The 16376-nt window shown below is 51.7% G+C and overlaps 1 protein-coding gene across 1 annotated transcript; it reads left to right on the top strand.

Moving 5' to 3' along the window:
* The first annotated feature begins 19 nt into the window (after positions 1–19).
* Positions 20–11205, top strand: Eif3k (eukaryotic translation initiation factor 3 subunit K). The gene is made up of 8 exons (XM_005340501.5): positions 20–176; positions 1054–1152; positions 2690–2810; positions 4241–4315; positions 7064–7130; positions 7216–7293; positions 9183–9308; positions 11142–11205. The coding sequence occupies exons 1-8, from the start codon at positions 118–120 to the stop codon at positions 11171–11173; spliced, it is 657 nt and encodes a 218-aa protein (XP_005340558.1). The 5' UTR covers positions 20–117; the 3' UTR covers positions 11174–11205.
* Positions 11206–16376: the final 5171 nt, after the last annotated feature.

Genomic DNA, 16376 nt, shown 5'->3' with positions numbered 1-16376 from the left:
GAGCGAGAGCAATGACGTAGTTTCCGTTTCCACTACCTCTTCCTCTTCCGGCCCTCGCGGGTGCTTCTCTGGGCTGGCGTTCGACTCCGGCGGTGGTTGTGGAAGGCGCCCGGAGTCATGGCCATGTTTGAGCAGATGAGAGCGAACGTGGGCAAGTTGCTCAAGGGTATCGACAGGTCGGAGCTCGGTCAGAGGGAGCGCTGTAGCCAAGCGGGGTGGAGATTTCCGGAGACCGCAAGGGGTGGTCCGAGTTCTGGGCTTGCCTTGGCCGGGATTTCTCCGTCTTCCGGCATGTGGGGAGGTCGTCCTGGAGGAGGTGTTGAAGGAAAAGACACCAGAAAGGCCTAATAAGACAGCCTGTCGCTCACGCATCTCTTTGATTACTTTTAAGTTTTCCCTCCTCTCCCTCGGCCGTCCCTCTTTCAGGCCCTCGCAGTTTCTTCTACCAGCTCCTCGGTCTCAGTGCCCGAGCATTTCTTTCTCCTCTGCCCCTCATGTCATTCATTCAACACCTGTTTACCCGACTTCGTTGTGTTAGTGCTCAGTAGTATTAGAAACCAGAGGCGACCAAGACAGCCACAAGTCGTGCTTTCATGAACTGAGTTCTCTTCCAGAGGGGACACAAGCAACAAGCACTGATAGTCAGGAGTGGTCAGGGCAAGGCAGGGGAAAGCAAAGGCCCAAATGTTCAGGGCTGAAATAGAGGAAGCAAGAGAGTATGGTTTGGACTGGTGGGAGCTTGACAGGGTTGGGTAGCAGAGAATTTCAGAAGACTATGTATACAGGCAATAGTGACTGCCTGGCAAGTTGGGAAACGTGCTAGACAAGCCCCAGGTCTCCAGTGGGGTTTAGAGCTTAGGCAAGAGGTGTGGATTATGGACAGGTTTTATTAGAGGTTATAAAGCTGACTTGTATTTGGGTAGAGCCAGTGGCCAGGATCAGATTCAGAGGGGAAAGAAAGGAGAAGCAGATTACAGTGGCCCCTTGGCCCCACAAAGGGACTGGCCTCAGCTCCTGTCTCCTCTTTATTCACCCACTTCAATTCTCCTCTAGGTACAATCCAGAGAACCTGGCCACCTTGGAGCGCTATGTGGAGACACAGGCCAAGGAGAATGCCTATGATTTGGAAGCCAACCTGGCTGTCCTGAAGTTGTGAGTGTCCTGTCCCTAGCCCCATGCTGTTGGCTAGCTAGCAGGGTTCCAGTCCCAGTATGGGGCATGGCAGTAGGGGTGTCTGGAGTAGCCTGCAGGATGTGGCTTCTCTTTGGTGTGCAAGACTAGCAAGCCAAGGAAGATGAGACATTTAGGGTGAGGGAAGTTTAAAAAAAAATAGTTGCAAAACACATACAAGGTAGTATGTAAAACACACTTAGTTTAACGGATGTGAATGAATACCCAGGTTTCCACTGTTCATGTTGTGTAATTGTCGGAAGCACCATAGGCCCTTTGTCCATATGCTCTATCTCAACCAAACCCCCACCTTTGGTAACCATTGTCACAGTCTCATGGTGTGGCTTTTCATGGTTGTTTACCACACATGCTTGCATCTGGATCCGCTTAGCTCAATTTTGCTTGCTTTGACCTTGACAGGACCATAATCATACAGCAGAGCCCCTTTTGCACCTAGTACCTTCCACCAAGCGTTGGGTTTGTGACACCCATCCATTTGTGTGTGTGTGTGGTTGCAGTTTATTCTCATTGTTGTGTAGTATTTCACTATGTGACTGTCCTAATGGTCTGTTCCCTGTTGATGGATACTTGGGTTCTTCCCCCTCAAATGATTGATTATTTATTTATTTATTTATAACAATTATCAGCTTGTAATTTCTGCAGATGACATAACTTTAGCTTTCCTGGCTGTTAAATGGAGAGACCACTTGTATACGTGGGTGGTTTAGGTTGTTTCTGGTGATTGCCACTGCTGGACGAGTGCTCGCCATGTGTCAGCTGCTGTGCTGCGGATGCAGGCACGAGCCCACTGCTGGGCCTCCCTGGGAGGTTGATATGGGTTCATCTTATTTTTGTTTGTTTTTACACCAGGAATTGAACCCAGGGCTCACAGGCTAAATACACACACTACCGCTGAGCTGCACCTTCAGTTTTTTCCTCTATTGAAAGAAAACTGAAGCACAGAGTTCTAAATAGGCAGTCCAAGGCCAGGTAGCAGGAGCTGGCCAAGGGAGCCTGGGCAGAGCCATAACCACTACTCCACATTCTAGCCTTGATTCATTTACTTTTTATTTTTATTTTTTTTTACTACTAGGAATTGAACCCAGAGGTGCTTTTCTACTGGGTTACATCCCCAGCCCTTTTTATTTTTTATTTTGTGACATTAGAATTTTACTAAGTTGCTGAGGCTGAACTTGAACTTGTCATCCTCCTGTCTTAGCCTCCGGAGTTGCTAGGATTATAGGCATGACCACTGTGCCAAGCTTCCTTCTAGCCTCGTTTCTTTGCGAGGCTCATGGCTGAGTCTGCCCTGTGGGGTGGTGGTGAGGATCAACTATCCCCATCTCCAGAGCAGGCAGGGTTGCTCAGGGAGATTAGCCAGAAAATGTGGTTGGGGTTGGAGCCCAGGCAGGTTTGACCCCAGGATCCAGACTAAAGCAGTGGCCTCCTGCCTGGCACTTGGTGAAGTTTGGGGGGGTTGAAGTTGTCACTGCTATTGTATATCTTATTCCCTTCTTAGGTACCAGTTCAACCCAGCCTTCTTTCAGACCACCGTCACTGCCCAGATCCTGTTGAAGGCCCTCACCAACCTGCCCCACACGGACTTCACCCTGTGCAAGTGCATGATCGACCAGGCACACGTATCCTTTGTTTGGGAGTGGGGGTGGGAGACAAAGCCTGCAGAGTGGTCTGTGAGTTCAGACTCAGCTGCTGGGCAGGGCTGGGACATTGCCATGACTGAGACGGGCCCTGCCCTCGTGGAGCTCTCATAGTCCAGTGAGGTGACAGGCAGGTCCCCCATCAGTGACAGGCTGGAGCTGTCAGGGGTAGGGTGAGTGAAGCCAGCAGAGGCACCTGGCCCTGACTGGAGGGAACCCGTGAAAGCTAGGTGGATGGGCAGTGAGAGCGATCCTAAAGGATGAAAGAGCTCCTTGCTGTCCTTTAGAGACAGAAGAAGCAGCGGGACCTAGGACAGCACAGATTTCTAAGTGGAATGCAGCCAGAGTCCAGGGCACATGGAGAGCTGTACAACCGCAGGCTGCTGTGGTCAGATTTATGCCAGCTGCACAGAGGACACTGGGTGAGAGGCAGGAGGGCCTGGCCAGGCTCACGAAGAACTATATTGTCGGCTCCAAGCGCAGAAACTTTTTTTTTTTTTTTTAAGAGAGAGAGAGAGAGAGAATTTTTAATATTTATTTTTTAGTTCTCGGCGGACACAACATCTTTGTTGGTATGTGGTGCTGAGGATCGAACCCGGGCCGCATGCATGCCAGGCAAGCGCACTACCGCTTGAGCCATATCCCCAGCCCCAAGCGCAGAAACTTAATGCACATGAATCCTTAGGAATGTGGAATGGAAATGACATCCTTGAGCTGGTTGGTGTCTGATCCGGGGCTTGGCCAGGTGAGCTTCAGCTTACATTTGATCACTGGACAAACTCAGCAGAATTCCCAACCCCTGCCTGGCGAGGCAAGTGGACCCGTGGGCCCAGCCCTCATACTCGCCTGCTCATCAGTTGTTGAGCCAAGAGATGGCAGATGACTCACTGAACTTACTCTGCCAGCTGTGTCCAAAGTGTCCATAAGATGTGTCCATAAGCCTTGACTCAATCCCAGTATTTGGCAGACCACAGTTTACTGTGTTGTCCCCACTGTTGGACCCTTGGGTTGTTTCTCACCTTTGAATCTTACAAACAGGGCTACAGTGGCAGGGTGGCTTGTGCCTATAATCCCAGCAACTCGGGAGGCTGAGGCATGAGGTCACAAGTTCAAGACCAGCCTCAGGAACTTAGTGAGGCCCTGAGCAACTTAGTGAACCTCTGTTTTCAGTAAAAGGCTTGGGGATGCCAGTGCCCCTGGTTTAATCCCCAGTACCAAAAAGGAAAACAACAAATAGTGCTTCCATAACACCCTTTCTTCTCCGTACATCCACAGCAAAAATAAGATGGCCTTGGTTCCCAGTTCTGTTTCTGAGCTGTCTTTGGTAGAAGGGGGTGGCTGTGGGGAGAGGGTGATCAGGATTTAGCCATGCAGGCTCCAGGACCTTTTTCCTTAACACTTCCTTCTGCTAGCAAGAAGAGCGGCCCATCAGGCAGATTTTGTACCTCGGGGACCTGCTGGAGACCTGCCACTTCCAGGCCTTCTGGGTAAAGAGGGGCCCAGGGCAGGGCGGGTGGTGGCCCTATGGTGCGCATTTGTTGCTTGTCTGCTTGGCGAAGGGCCCTGTCCTCAGTGTTCGTCCTCACGGAGCCAGGTCTCAGATGGTCTCTGTGCCCACAAGGCTTGGCCTGAGCCTGTCCCCTTCTCCTGTCCTTCCACTGGGCCTTCTAGTGCAGTCCCTTGGTCGTTAGCAGAAGTCCTCCGGCTCCTCAGCCGCTCTCAGTGCCCGCCCCTCTTTCCTGTGGCATCCAGAGCTCAGCCCTCACAAACAGGCTCCAAGTGGGAGGCTAGGTCGCCTCCTTGCTCCTCACTGCCTCTCCCAGAGCCGGTTCCCTGCTCCTCAAAATCACTGCTCTGAGTTCTGAGGCTCCCACCTTCCCTGCCTTGTTGGTAACAGCCCCCTGGGTGACTGCTCCTCGTTTCTTAAAGAATCTAGTCCTTCTCACTGCCACTCCTACTGCTCCTTGTTCTGCGATGTTTGAAGAGCCACACAGGTGACCCACTGACACCAGCCTCTAGGTTCCATGATCTCTCTCTTTTTTAAAAAAATTATAGGGCTGGGGATGTGGCTCAAGCGGTAGCGCGCTCGCCTGGCATGCGTGCAGCCCTGGTTCAATCCTCAGCACCACATACCAACAAAGATGTTGTGTCCGCCGATAACTAAAAAAGAAATATTAGAATTCTCTCTTTCTCTCTCTCTCTCTTTAAAAAAAAAAAGATTATATACATATTTTTTTTAATTGTTGATGGACCTTCATTTTACTCATTTATTTATATGTGGTGCTGAGAATCCAACCCAGTGCCTCCTCCGTGCTGGGCAACGCTCTGCCCCTGAGGCCCCCCCCCAGCCCTCCATGACCTCTTGTCCTCCTGGCTCATCTTCTGTCTGAGGGGAGCTGTGGTCATGGTAGTGCCAGCTCTTCTCAGCATGCAGAGCCTCCGAGGAGGTTTGAAATGGGAATGTGGGTGTGACCTGGGCTTTAGGATTTGGAGGGGCTACCCAGGAAGTGCCACATGGAGCAGAGCCTGGGAGCTGCTGTCTTTGACTTGTCCTCACCAACGATTGCTCCTGAATTCACTCCACCCCCCGGCCCCCTCCTCAGCCCCAGCTCACCCTGTGAGTTCTCCCACTGACACCTGGGCCTGACCAGTGTTCTGGGCCTGCTTGGGCTGCTCAGGTTCTGCTCCCTTCTCTGAAATGGCCATCTACCCCTGCGCAGCCACATCTGAAATGATGAATGGCTGAGAGAAACACCAGGGGCGCGTGACTCCTGGGAAGGCACGGGTCCTCAGCCCTTCTGAGTGACCTCGTTCCTGCCCTGGTTCCTCCCCTGGACTCGTGGACCTCCCTTCACACATCCCCTTCTCACCCCTTTCCCACCTCAGCTCATGGTCTGGTTTCTTGTCTTGTGAGAAATAGAAATAGAGCGGAGCAGAGCTCACGTGTTTTCTCAGACCCTGATGTCGGAGTGACTTAGTGTGTAACTGCTGTTTCAGCAGGTGAAGTGGCTGAGGCGACCCTCCTAAAGCATGGGGACCCTTCCCCTTGCCACACCAGCCTTTTCCGACTCCTCCAAACGAGAACCTGCCCTTCCTGGGTTGTTTATTTTGAGACAGCGTCTCACTGAGTTGGCAGGGTGCCCTCGAGCTTGTAATCCTCCTGCCCCGGACTCCCGGGTCACTGGGGTTACAGGCAGTGCCACTGCACCCAGCTCTTCCCTGGTTTTAAAACCGAAAATCCCTAGCAAGCTCCTGCATGCCGGGTCTGCGTGGCCCCGTGCGTTCCCGCAGCGCTGGCCAGAGCAGTGCTGCGGTTGTTTCAGGCCTCGGCCTGCTTCGTCCAGAGCAAGGTCATGGAAGTTTCAGACAATTCAAGTCCTCTGTCTCAGGAAACTCATTTCATATAAGTGAGTCAGCCCCGGGGGTCACCTGCTTGTGGGAGAGGCTCCTGTGCTCTGGGCCTCCTTTGCCTCTGTTCGCAGGACCCCTCTCTAGTCAACCCACTCAGGCCTTTGTCACCTCACGCCCACCCCCAGTGTGTACACATGCCCCTTGAAGCCGCGTGTCAGATACAGAGACCGCCGTGTCACTGGGTCAGGCCTGTGTCACCTGCCCTATCAGCTGACCCTGGCACAGGTGGTCACACTCCGCTCCCTGGAACCCTTCATCATCTAGCTCCCAGTACAGCATCCTCCTGGTTTTCCTCCTGCCTCGTGGCGGCTCTTCCCTACTTGGGGTTTGTGGGGCTCTTCTTTTCTCCCACTCCTGTTGGAGGAAGCCCTCGTTGAAGAAGTGACATTTGAGCAAAAACCTGCTGGAGGCAGGAGGGCCAGCTGTGGAGGAGGAAAGTTCCAGACAAACAGCAGTGCAAAGGCCCTGAGGGGGGGAGGGGCGTTGGGAGCAGCGAGGAGGTGCCTGCAAGTGAGTGGGGGGTGGGTGGGGGTGAGCAGGCACCTGTGGGCCTCCTGGGCCTTGGTTGAAAGGTTGGCTTTTTCCCTATGACAATGGCCAGGACAGGTAAGGAGTATAGGTAGCTACCCTGTGTCTGGCTTCTGCCTGGATCATTTCTCCGCTGAGTTCTCCTGGTCTCTGTGTCTGGAATGGGCCTAAGAAGAGTGACATCACACATGTTGCACGTGGCGGGGTGGCAATGTGTGTAGGTCAGCGCTCGCATGTTGGTGGCTGCTGCTGTCCTTAGGGACACTGACACTGTGCTTGCCGTCCATCCCCTGCAGCAAGCCCTGGATGAAAACATGGACCTCTTGGAAGGTATAACTGGCTTTGAAGACTCTGTCCGGAAGTGTAAGTCCTTTCTGAGCCTGGGCTCTGTACGGAGAGGGCTGGGGAGTGGTGACGGTCCCTCTCCATCATTCCCTCTCATCCATAGTTATCTGCCACGTCGTGGGCATCACATACCAGCACATTGACCGCTGGTTGCTGGCCGAGATGCTTGGGGATCTGACAGGTAAGACCTCTGGGTCCCTTGTGTCAATCTGGGGGTTTGGGGGTGGTCGGGGCAGTGGGCTTCTGCCAACTCCAGCCTTTCTGGGACATTACTGGAGGTGCAGCCCAGGGAGGGCGCAGGGCCTGGTATTGGTGGTTCCCTTCCTCGGGGACACTCTGTGCCACTCAATCTCTCTGTATCCACTATTCAAGTGCCGACTTTGTGCCAGATTTTGTTTAGATTCTGGTCATGTGACAGTGAACAAAACAGAAGGGCTCGGGTTCATTTTCAAGGAGGGAGCATGTGTGTGTCCAGTGGCCATTCATGCTGCAGAGGACAGCAGCCTGCTCACGGGGCGACTGAGAGCAGACTGGACAAGGGGCTCGGGAGCAGCGGCCTGCCTGTCATTCACAGGGCAGCCTGGGCACTGTGGTCCAAAGCAGAGTGACTGTGGGTACAGAGGGGTCGTGAGGGCAGAGAGGTGGTTAGAGGGGCATCTGTAGCCCGTGCAGGGTCTCAGGATGAGTGTCTCCTTGTTCTTGAATGAAATGACCATAGATAGGAACCTCTGAGCAGGGAGCCGTGATCAGATCGATGTTTTTAAAAGATCCCCCCAAAAATGCAGGAAGGGAAGATAAGAAACTAAGGGGGTGATCACACCTGGGAGAGGAGGCAGGGGCAGGGAAGAGAGGTGAGGGTGGGTTGAGTCTTGGGAGAATCTTGTGGAATTTTTGCCTTTAGATGTAGGTTGTGTGTGTCTGTTTTTTTGTTTTTGTTTTTTTTCCCCAGTGGGAGCTAATTTTGCTGGACATTTTGTGTTTGGCACATGCTAAGTGCATCAGATAGATGTTTTGCATATTTAAAAGTAAAATTAAAATTTGGGTGTTATGGTGTGTACCTGTAGTCCCAGCTACTTGAGAGGCTGGGGTAGCATCGTTTGAAGCCAGTCCAGGCAACATAGCAAGGCCCAGTCTCTTAAAAAAAAAAAATGCTGAAAGTAGTGGCCCACACCTGTAATCTCAGTGACTTGGGAGGCTGAGGCAGTAGGATCGAAAGTTCAAGGCCAGCCTCAGCAATTTAGTGAGACTCTAAGCAGCTTAGTGAGACCCTGTCACCAAAAGAAAAAAAAAAAAAAAGTGGCTCAGTGGTTAAGCACCCCTGAGTTCAATCCCTGGTACCCCCCCCCCCACTGCCCCACAAGAAAAAGAATATGAAACATACCTTGGGATTTAATATAAGGAAGATTAGGTGAATGTATCAAAACACTAATAGTTCCACAGAAATCATTTAACATAATTGAACCCCACTGTAGCAGGACCTGTACCGACATATTTGACATATTTTCTTTTTATGGTGCTGTTGGTTTAAACCAGAAGAACCTTACCATTGAGCTTCACCAACCCTTCTTTATTTTAATTTGAGGTGGACTCGCTGTGTTAACACTTGTGATCTTCCTGCCTCAGCCTCCCCAGCCACTGGGACTACATATGCCTCACCGTACTGGTGTATTTTCTTAGGGCCAAAAAGACTTACTGTTAGTGATGATGATATAGTTTTGCAACCATTTCTTCTATTCTGTGGCAGAAAGCAGATAAGTAAATACACTGCTCTTATTAAGAACCAGGACTGGCCCTGGGAGAGAAGGGCCAGACAGGAAAGAAGTGAAGACAGAAGCCTCCAGTGGGAAGGAGGCAGGGCTGAGGGCGCCCTCTGGCTGCTGTGTAGGGGATGAGCCACAAAAGGGCAGGGTGGCAGCAAGGAGACCCACCTGGCTTCTCTGCTGGCCAGAGATGGCAGGCCTAGCCAGGCAAGGAGGGAGCCCTGGCCTGGTAGCCTTGATTCCCATGCCTTCCACACCCCATGTTACTGTGGGGTCCAGCTGGCTCACACCCTGTTTGTGCTCCTCGCAGACAATCAGCTAAAGGTGTGGATGAGCAAGTACGGCTGGAGCGCCGACGAGTCGGGGCAGATCTTCATCTGTAGCCAAGAGGAGAGCATTAAGCCCAAGAACATCGTGGAAAAGATTGACTTTGACAGTGAGTGGTGGCCCAGGGTCTGGCTGTGGGGCTCAAGGGGCATCCTTTGACAGACACTGGAATGGGGCCCCGAAACCCAGGTAGAGCTGTTCTTGTCCAGGGCCAGGGAACTTGTGTCTGCCACACTCCTTTGATCTGTCCAGGGGCTGCCCACCCAGCGAGGCGCGGCCACATGATGCCAGCTGGCCTTCCTTGGTGCATGCAGGTGACTCCACACCTGCTGGCCCCAGGGGCTCTGTTCCTTTGGCTTTCCCTTGTCTCTGGGGCCCTGGGGGCCTCCCAGGCAGGCTCTTGAGTCAGGTGAGCTGAGTGGAAATCTGGGGTCTCTACTGAACAGCAAACTTGGGGCGACCTGACTGCTTATGCCTCTATTTTCTTATGTAAAAAATGGGATGACAGGGCTGGATTGTGGCTCAATGGTAGAGCGGTCGCCTAGCACAGACAAGGCCCTGGTTCCATCCTCAGCACCACATAAATAAAGACAGCTATTGTGTCCATCTGCAACTAAAAAAAAATTCTTTAAATGGGGACGACAGCAACAATAATTAGGAAAAACACTGTTGTTTTTTACACGTAAGCCGTTTGCTCCTCACATCAGCCCTCTTGTAATTGGCTGAGCAACATTATAACTTTCACCTTGCTCACCCCATGCGCTGGAGGCGAGGTAGCAGAGAGCCAGGCATTCAGTCCAGAGCGCATTGAGTTCGTCACCACCAATACACACATGAGGAGCAGTCTCATCTGTGCAGAGCACGGGGGCTGCTCTCTTGGGCCTGAGTCTCCTCCCAGCTCCTACATGTGCTTCTGGTGGTTTAGCCATGGGAGTTGGTACAGTGTGGCTTCTCCCTACCAACCTGCTAACTTGGAACTGAAGGAAGTGGGATTGAGTGACTGCCCTCTCTGCCCATGATCGGGGACCCTCACCTCTTAAGGTGATGCACCACTGGGTTGGAGTCTGAGGATCCAGGCCGAAGTTCTTGCGGTGGGGAGCCACAGGATGTGTAGTGTGTGGAGAGCACACAGTAAATACTGTTGACAGTGACAAGCATGGTTCCAAGTACTTTTTTTTTTTGGTACCGGGGATTGAACCCAGGGGCACTTGACCACTGAGCTACATCCCAGCCCTATTTTGTATTTTATTAGAGACAGGGTCTCACTGAGTTGCTTAGTACCTCACTTTGCGGAGGCTGGTTTTGAACTCTCAATCCTCAAGAGGTGTGCATCACTGCATCCAGCCCACAAGGACTTCTTTTAACGTGATAGTCCTGTGGAATAGGCCTTCTTTTTTTTTTTTTTTTTTTTTTGTGTGTGTGTGTGTGTGTGTAGATGGACACAATACTTTTATTTATTTTATGTGGTGCTGAGACTTGAACCCAGTGCCTCACACATGCTAGGCAAGCCGCTCTGCCATTGAGCTACAGTTCTAGCCCAAGAATAGGCCCTTCCTACAGATGGGGAAACTGCTGCACAGAGATGTTGTGTAACTTGCCCAAAGTCACCCAGCTGTTAATAGTCAGGCTGGGGTTTTAACCTAGGCCTCTCTACTTCGCAGTCCTGTTTTCTTTTCTTTCTTTCTTTCTTTTTTTTTTTTTTAGGTTTATTTTTTTAGTTGTAGGTGGACACAATATTTTAATTTATTTTTATATGTGGTGCTGGGGATCAAACCCAGGGCCTCACACGTGCTAGGTGAGCACTCTGCCTCTGAGCTGGAACCCCAAACCCAGAAGGGGACTGTGATCTGCCCCTGAAGGATTAGTGACGTTGGGGTGGTAGCTGGAAGTTTACCTCCCTCAGTTCCCAAGTTGACCCCGGTGTCCTTTCTTTTCTCAACAGGTGTGTCCAGCATCATGGCCTCCTCCCAGTGACTGCCAACTTTTAATAAAGATGTGTTGACCTAGCCCTGCCCTGCCTCCTCCCTGTAGGCTTCCTCTCTCTGCCTGGCCCTCCAGGGGGAGGCCTCTCCCTGCCTGCAGCCTGTGGCCTTCCTCCTCTTATCTCCCTTTTCTCCCCCCTTGACTTCCTCCCTGGCCCCACCCCAGCAGCTAGCAGGCCACCCACCCCCACCTTCCTGACCTGTCAGGTCTCTGTGGGGAGGGCCAGGTGAGTCAGCCAGGAGGGGAGGGTGTGCGTGGCTGTGGGCGCCCAGCCCTGCAGCCCAGGGAAGCTCTCTCTCCACATCCTGGCTTGCTCTGCGTCCTTGGGCCAGTGCCCTGTCTAATCCCCAATTTCCTCATCTGGAAGAATGTGCCCTCTGCTGGCCTCGGGCGGGACTCAGGCGCTCTCTCCAGTGAAGGTCTTAAACCAGAGCCGCGGTCTTGCTCAGAGAGTGGGAGCCAGTGTTCATTTCAGACTCAGAAAGGGTTTGTCACCAAGGTGGCAACTATTCCTCAGCACCTTCTGTGGGGAGACTTCACCAGACATTTGGGACTTGCTCCTCAGAGCAAAGTGTCAGAGCCAGGCAGTCATCCTCCCTGAGTCCTAGCTCATGTCACTTAATCCCTAGCAGAGTGACTTTCATTCTCGTGGGGCACACAAGCGTTCCAGGTGTTCTGGCAGTGACCAGCCGCCCTGAGCCTGTCCTGGGGAGGTGGAGGAACTGAAATGCCATGGTGGTGATCCAGCCTCAGGGGAGACGCGGAGCCATCTTGCCTGTGAGCTTTGCCTGCGGAGAGGCAGCAGGGCACCAGCGCTTGGCTACCCGGCCCTGTGCATTCCTCCTAGGGACTTGTCCTGGGGAGCCAGGGTGGGGCTGGCACCTTTGCTCCGGGTTCCAGACCTGTGCAGGCACCAGGAACTAGGAAGTGTCCTGACCCTGGGGACACAGTGAACGTTTGCTTATGCAACTGTGGAGCCAGGGGGGGGGATGAAAGAGGACTGGGAGCTACCTCCCACCCACAGGACTGTGCAGATTATTCAGATACCCCTTCTGTGTGGGGACAATCACCAGGCACCTATTTGACAGGAGCCATCATGTAGGAGACAACATGTAAATCTAGCCATGGCCACTCTGCATGAGGAGAGAACGAAGGACCTTGCCGTCTGACGTGGTTAACACCTGTAATCCCAGTGACAGAAGGCTGAAGCTGGAGGATCACAAGTCAAGGCCACCCACAGCAATTTAGTGAGGCCCACAGCAATTTAACAGATTTTAAAAGATAATTAGGCCTGGGGATGTATTTTAGTGGTATAGCACCCCTAGGTTCACAGTTCAGTCCCTAGTACCAAAAAAAAAAGGAACGACCTTCAGAAGCTGTGTCAGGCCTGCTCTCACTCCACGGGGCGTCTTCTGAGCAGCTGACAGTAGCTAAAGACTGCCTGGGCTCAGCCTCGTGGCTTTTGGGCATGTTGGTTCACCTCTCCTGTGCCTGGGGTTTGTGCCCCTTCTCAAGTTGTGAATTAACGCCTCCAAAGACTTCAGGACAGACTTGGCACCTACGAGAGTTCATAAACATATCGCTCTCTCCAAATTCCATTCTGGTGATTGTTCCTGTTCCTGCTTTGGCTCGGGGCTGCTGTTCTAGCTGCAACAGTGGTGTGGAGGCTGGGCCCTGTGGTCCACCTCTAATCCCAGCAGTCTGGGAAGCTGAGGCAGGATAGTAAGTGCAAGGCCATCTGGGCAATTTAGTGAGACCCTGTCTCAAAAAGGGTTCGGGCACGCCTGTAGTCCCAGTGGCTCAGGAGGTGGAAGGAGGATTGCGAGTTCAAAGCCAGCCTCAGCAAAACAGGCACTAACACTCAGTGAGACCCTCTCTAAATATAAAATAGGGCTAGGGATGCCCTAAGTTCAACCCTGGTACAAATAAAAAAAAAAAAGTGGGGTTGTATTCAGTAAAGAACCATGGATTTGATCCCTGATATTTCAATAACGATGACAATGGCAAAAAATTGTTTACAGGAGCTGGGAGAGTAGCTCGGTGGTAGAGTACAGGCTTGACATGTATGAGGCCTTGGGTTTGGTCCCCAGCACCAAAAAGCCACACAGCAATAGTTATGGAACAGCATTAGTTCTGACTGAAGTTTCAGTGGTATAGAAATGGAGAACTAGACCCCCGTCTGGCCCCTTCCTGCCCCCTTGGACCCCCCTCCCTGGGACCTTTAGACCTGCCAGCTGTACCACTACACTGTCCGCAGATGGCTGCCAGGTGTAGCCCCAAGGCTGGCAATCAGAGGACCTCACTGGCTGGGGTCACCTGCTCCAGCTCTGGGCCTTTGGTCTGGGAGGCTTCAGTATCCACCACGAGCAGGTAGGGAGAGACTGGTGGCTCTGCACCTGAGGAACATCCCTGTCCCCAACCTTCCTCACCAAGATCAGTGCCAGAGTCCTGAGTTCAAATGAGGCAGGTGGAGGCTGCCCCGCCCCAGCCCAGCTTGGGGAGCAGCAAAAAGGCCTGGGAGCTTCAGCCAGGTCTGCATCCCCTGGGAAAACAAGCCGCAATTGGGGCTGCTTACTGTTGGTGTCCTTCACATGCCTGTGGAACAGGGGGACAGGATAATTGGACTTGCACAGAATCCCTTCCTGTCACACAGTATATGTTCATTGGTGCTGGGAATTGAACTTGGGCACTTTACTGCTGAGCTACATCCCTAGTCCTTTTATTTTTTATTTTGAGACAGGGTCTTGCTAAGTTGCTGAGGGTCTCATTAAATTGCTGAGGCTGGTCTCACACTTGCGATCCTCCTGCCTCAGCCTCCCAAATGACTGAGTTTATAAGGCATGTGCCACCATGCTCAGCTCATTTTCAGTTCTTTGTTGTAGTTTAACTCAAATACTTCACCTTCCCAACAGCCATTCCCCTCATTTTCTTCCTACTTCAATAAAGTTCACACTTGGTTGCATACTTCCCTGTTTCCTCAGGTCCCAAACCTGGAAGCCGCCCTGATTCCCCCAACAAGGCCAAATATATGGCAGTATAATAAGCTTCACTTTCCCAAATCTTTCCATGTCTCCTTCTATGGCATTGTGCTCTGGCCCTAGTCCTGTCCAGCTCCACCCTGATATTACAGCAGCCCCCTCTCTGGGCTCTCTGTGCTTGAACTTCTCCACTCTGTGGCCCTCATGCAGCCAAAGGGCCTCGTGAACAGCTGAATAACATCCCAGCCTCTTACTGAAAATCTCATCTTCCCATTGCATTTAGAATAAAATTCTGGGATAAGGGTTTAATTCACTGGTAGAGTACTTGCCCATCATGTGAGAGGCCCTGGATTCCGTCCCCAGCACCACTTAAATATATATATATATCAAATTCTACACCATGCTTTAAGCCCATTCATTCAGAACTCCTACTCCACCAGATACTGCTTCAGGGACCAGGCATACAGCAGGGACCAAAACAAGACCTGCTCCCTTGTGGGCTGATATTCTTGGGGAAGAAATGCACAAGACACAAGGCGGGGAATATGTCGGGTGGTGTGTAGATGGTGAGGTACTGTAGACAAAGGTGCAGGACGAGGCAAGTGCTCTACCCCTGGCTCACCCCCTAGCCCCAGGATGCCATTTTACATAAAGTGGTCAGGGAAGCACTTGCAGAGGAGGAAACATTTCTGCAGAGACCTGCAAAAGAAGGTGCCATAGGCCACGAAGATCCAGAATCTGGGGAAAGTGTGTCAGGCAGTGGTAACAACATGTCACCAAGTACAAAGGCTTTGAGGCTGAGGGTGGAGCCTGGCATGTTGAAGGAACAGCAAGGTCAGCAAGCTAGGGGGAGAGGGGGTGAGCTAGGAGCTGTGGGGACCAGGACACGGAAGACCCAGGTCTGGCTGAAGCCCCAGGACTTTGAACTGTTACAAAATCTGGGCTGGGCCAGGCAGGGCCCCGCAGGCTCCTCTGCGTCTTTTCCTCCTTTCCTTGACTTTTGCTTTTCCTCTGAGTGTGGGTTCTGAGCAAAGGAGGGAGGGACATGGTCTGACTCAGGCTCTCAGGGCATCACTTGGCTCCTTACAGGAAAGAGCATGCAAGGATGCGGGCTGGGGGCTGGGTACAGGGAGGAGACTGCTGCAGAGGTCCAAAGGAACATGAGTGAGGGTGGACAGAACCAGGATAGGGCTCTGAAGTGGATGGGTTCTGCATGTACTTTGAAAATGTAATGACAAAATTTCCCAGAGAACTGTCTGCAGGTAGGACAGGAGAGTGAGGCTTTTCTAAATAGCCAGAAAGATGGGAATGCCATTAACTGAGCACTGCAAGGTGATCTGGTTTGGGGGGCAGATCAATTAAACTCAGGAACACAGTTTCCCCCGCCCCGCCACCAGTACTGGGGATTGAACCCAGTGGTGTTTAACCATGGAGCTACATCCCCAGCCCTTTTTAACTTTTATTTTTAAATATTTATTTATTTAGGGCTGGGGATGTGGCTCAAGCGGTAGCGCGCTCGCCTGGCATGCGTGCGGCCCGGGTTCGATCCTCAGCACCACACACCAACAAGGATGTTGTGTCCACCGAGAACTAAGAAAAAATAAATAAATGTTAAAATTCTCTCTCTCTCTCTGTCCCCCTCTCTCTCTCACTCTCTCTTAAAAAAAAATATTTATTTATTTAGAGACAGAGTATTGCTAAGTTGCTCAGGCTGGCTTTGAATTTGCAATCTTCCTGCCTCAGCCTCCTGAGTTGCTGGGATAACAGGTGTGCACTATTTATATTTGAGATGCCTGTTAATGTGGCAATATAATTTTTTTGGGGGGGTACCAGAAATTGGATTCAGGGGCACTCAACTATTGAATCACATCCCCAGCCCATTTTTATATTTTATTTAGAGATAGGGCCTCACTGAGTTGCTTAGAGCCTTACTGTTGCTAAGACTGGCTTTGAACTTGTATTCCTCTTGCCTCAGCCTCCTGAGCTGCTGGGATTAGAGACATGCACCACCACCCCCAGCTGCAATATCATTTATCTGTATTTGTTTGCTTATTTATTGTTGCCCTCTCCACTATAATGATAGCCACTTGAGAACTGACCAGGTATATCATGCTCTTCACTATACAGAGGCCAAGAATGGTATGTGGCACAGAGTAGGTTTTCATTAATTGTTTGTTGAATGAATAATGAAGGTAGCCAAGCCCCCAAATCCTCTG

Source organism: Ictidomys tridecemlineatus, chromosome 15 (genome assembly GCF_052094955.1).
Source record: "Ictidomys tridecemlineatus isolate mIctTri1 chromosome 15, mIctTri1.hap1, whole genome shotgun sequence".
Classification (NCBI taxonomy): Eukaryota; Metazoa; Chordata; class Mammalia; order Rodentia; family Sciuridae; genus Ictidomys; species Ictidomys tridecemlineatus.
Note: the sequence above shows the minus strand (reverse complement) of the source record. Positions and strands in the feature narration are given on the sequence as shown.

Excerpts from the sequence above, each read along its gene's own strand:
- Eif3k (XM_005340501.5), top strand. The coding sequence starts at position 118 with ATGGCCATGTTTGAGCAGATGAGAGCGAACGTGGGCAAGTTGCTCAAG. Across the intron at positions 177-1,053 it reads TTGCTCAAGGGTATCGACAG|GTACAATCCAGAGAACCTGG; the intron begins GTCGGAGCTCGG and ends ATTCTCCTCTAG. Across the intron at positions 7,294-9,182 it reads GATGCTTGGGGATCTGACAG|ACAATCAGCTAAAGGTGTGG; the intron begins GTAAGACCTCTG and ends TGCTCCTCGCAG.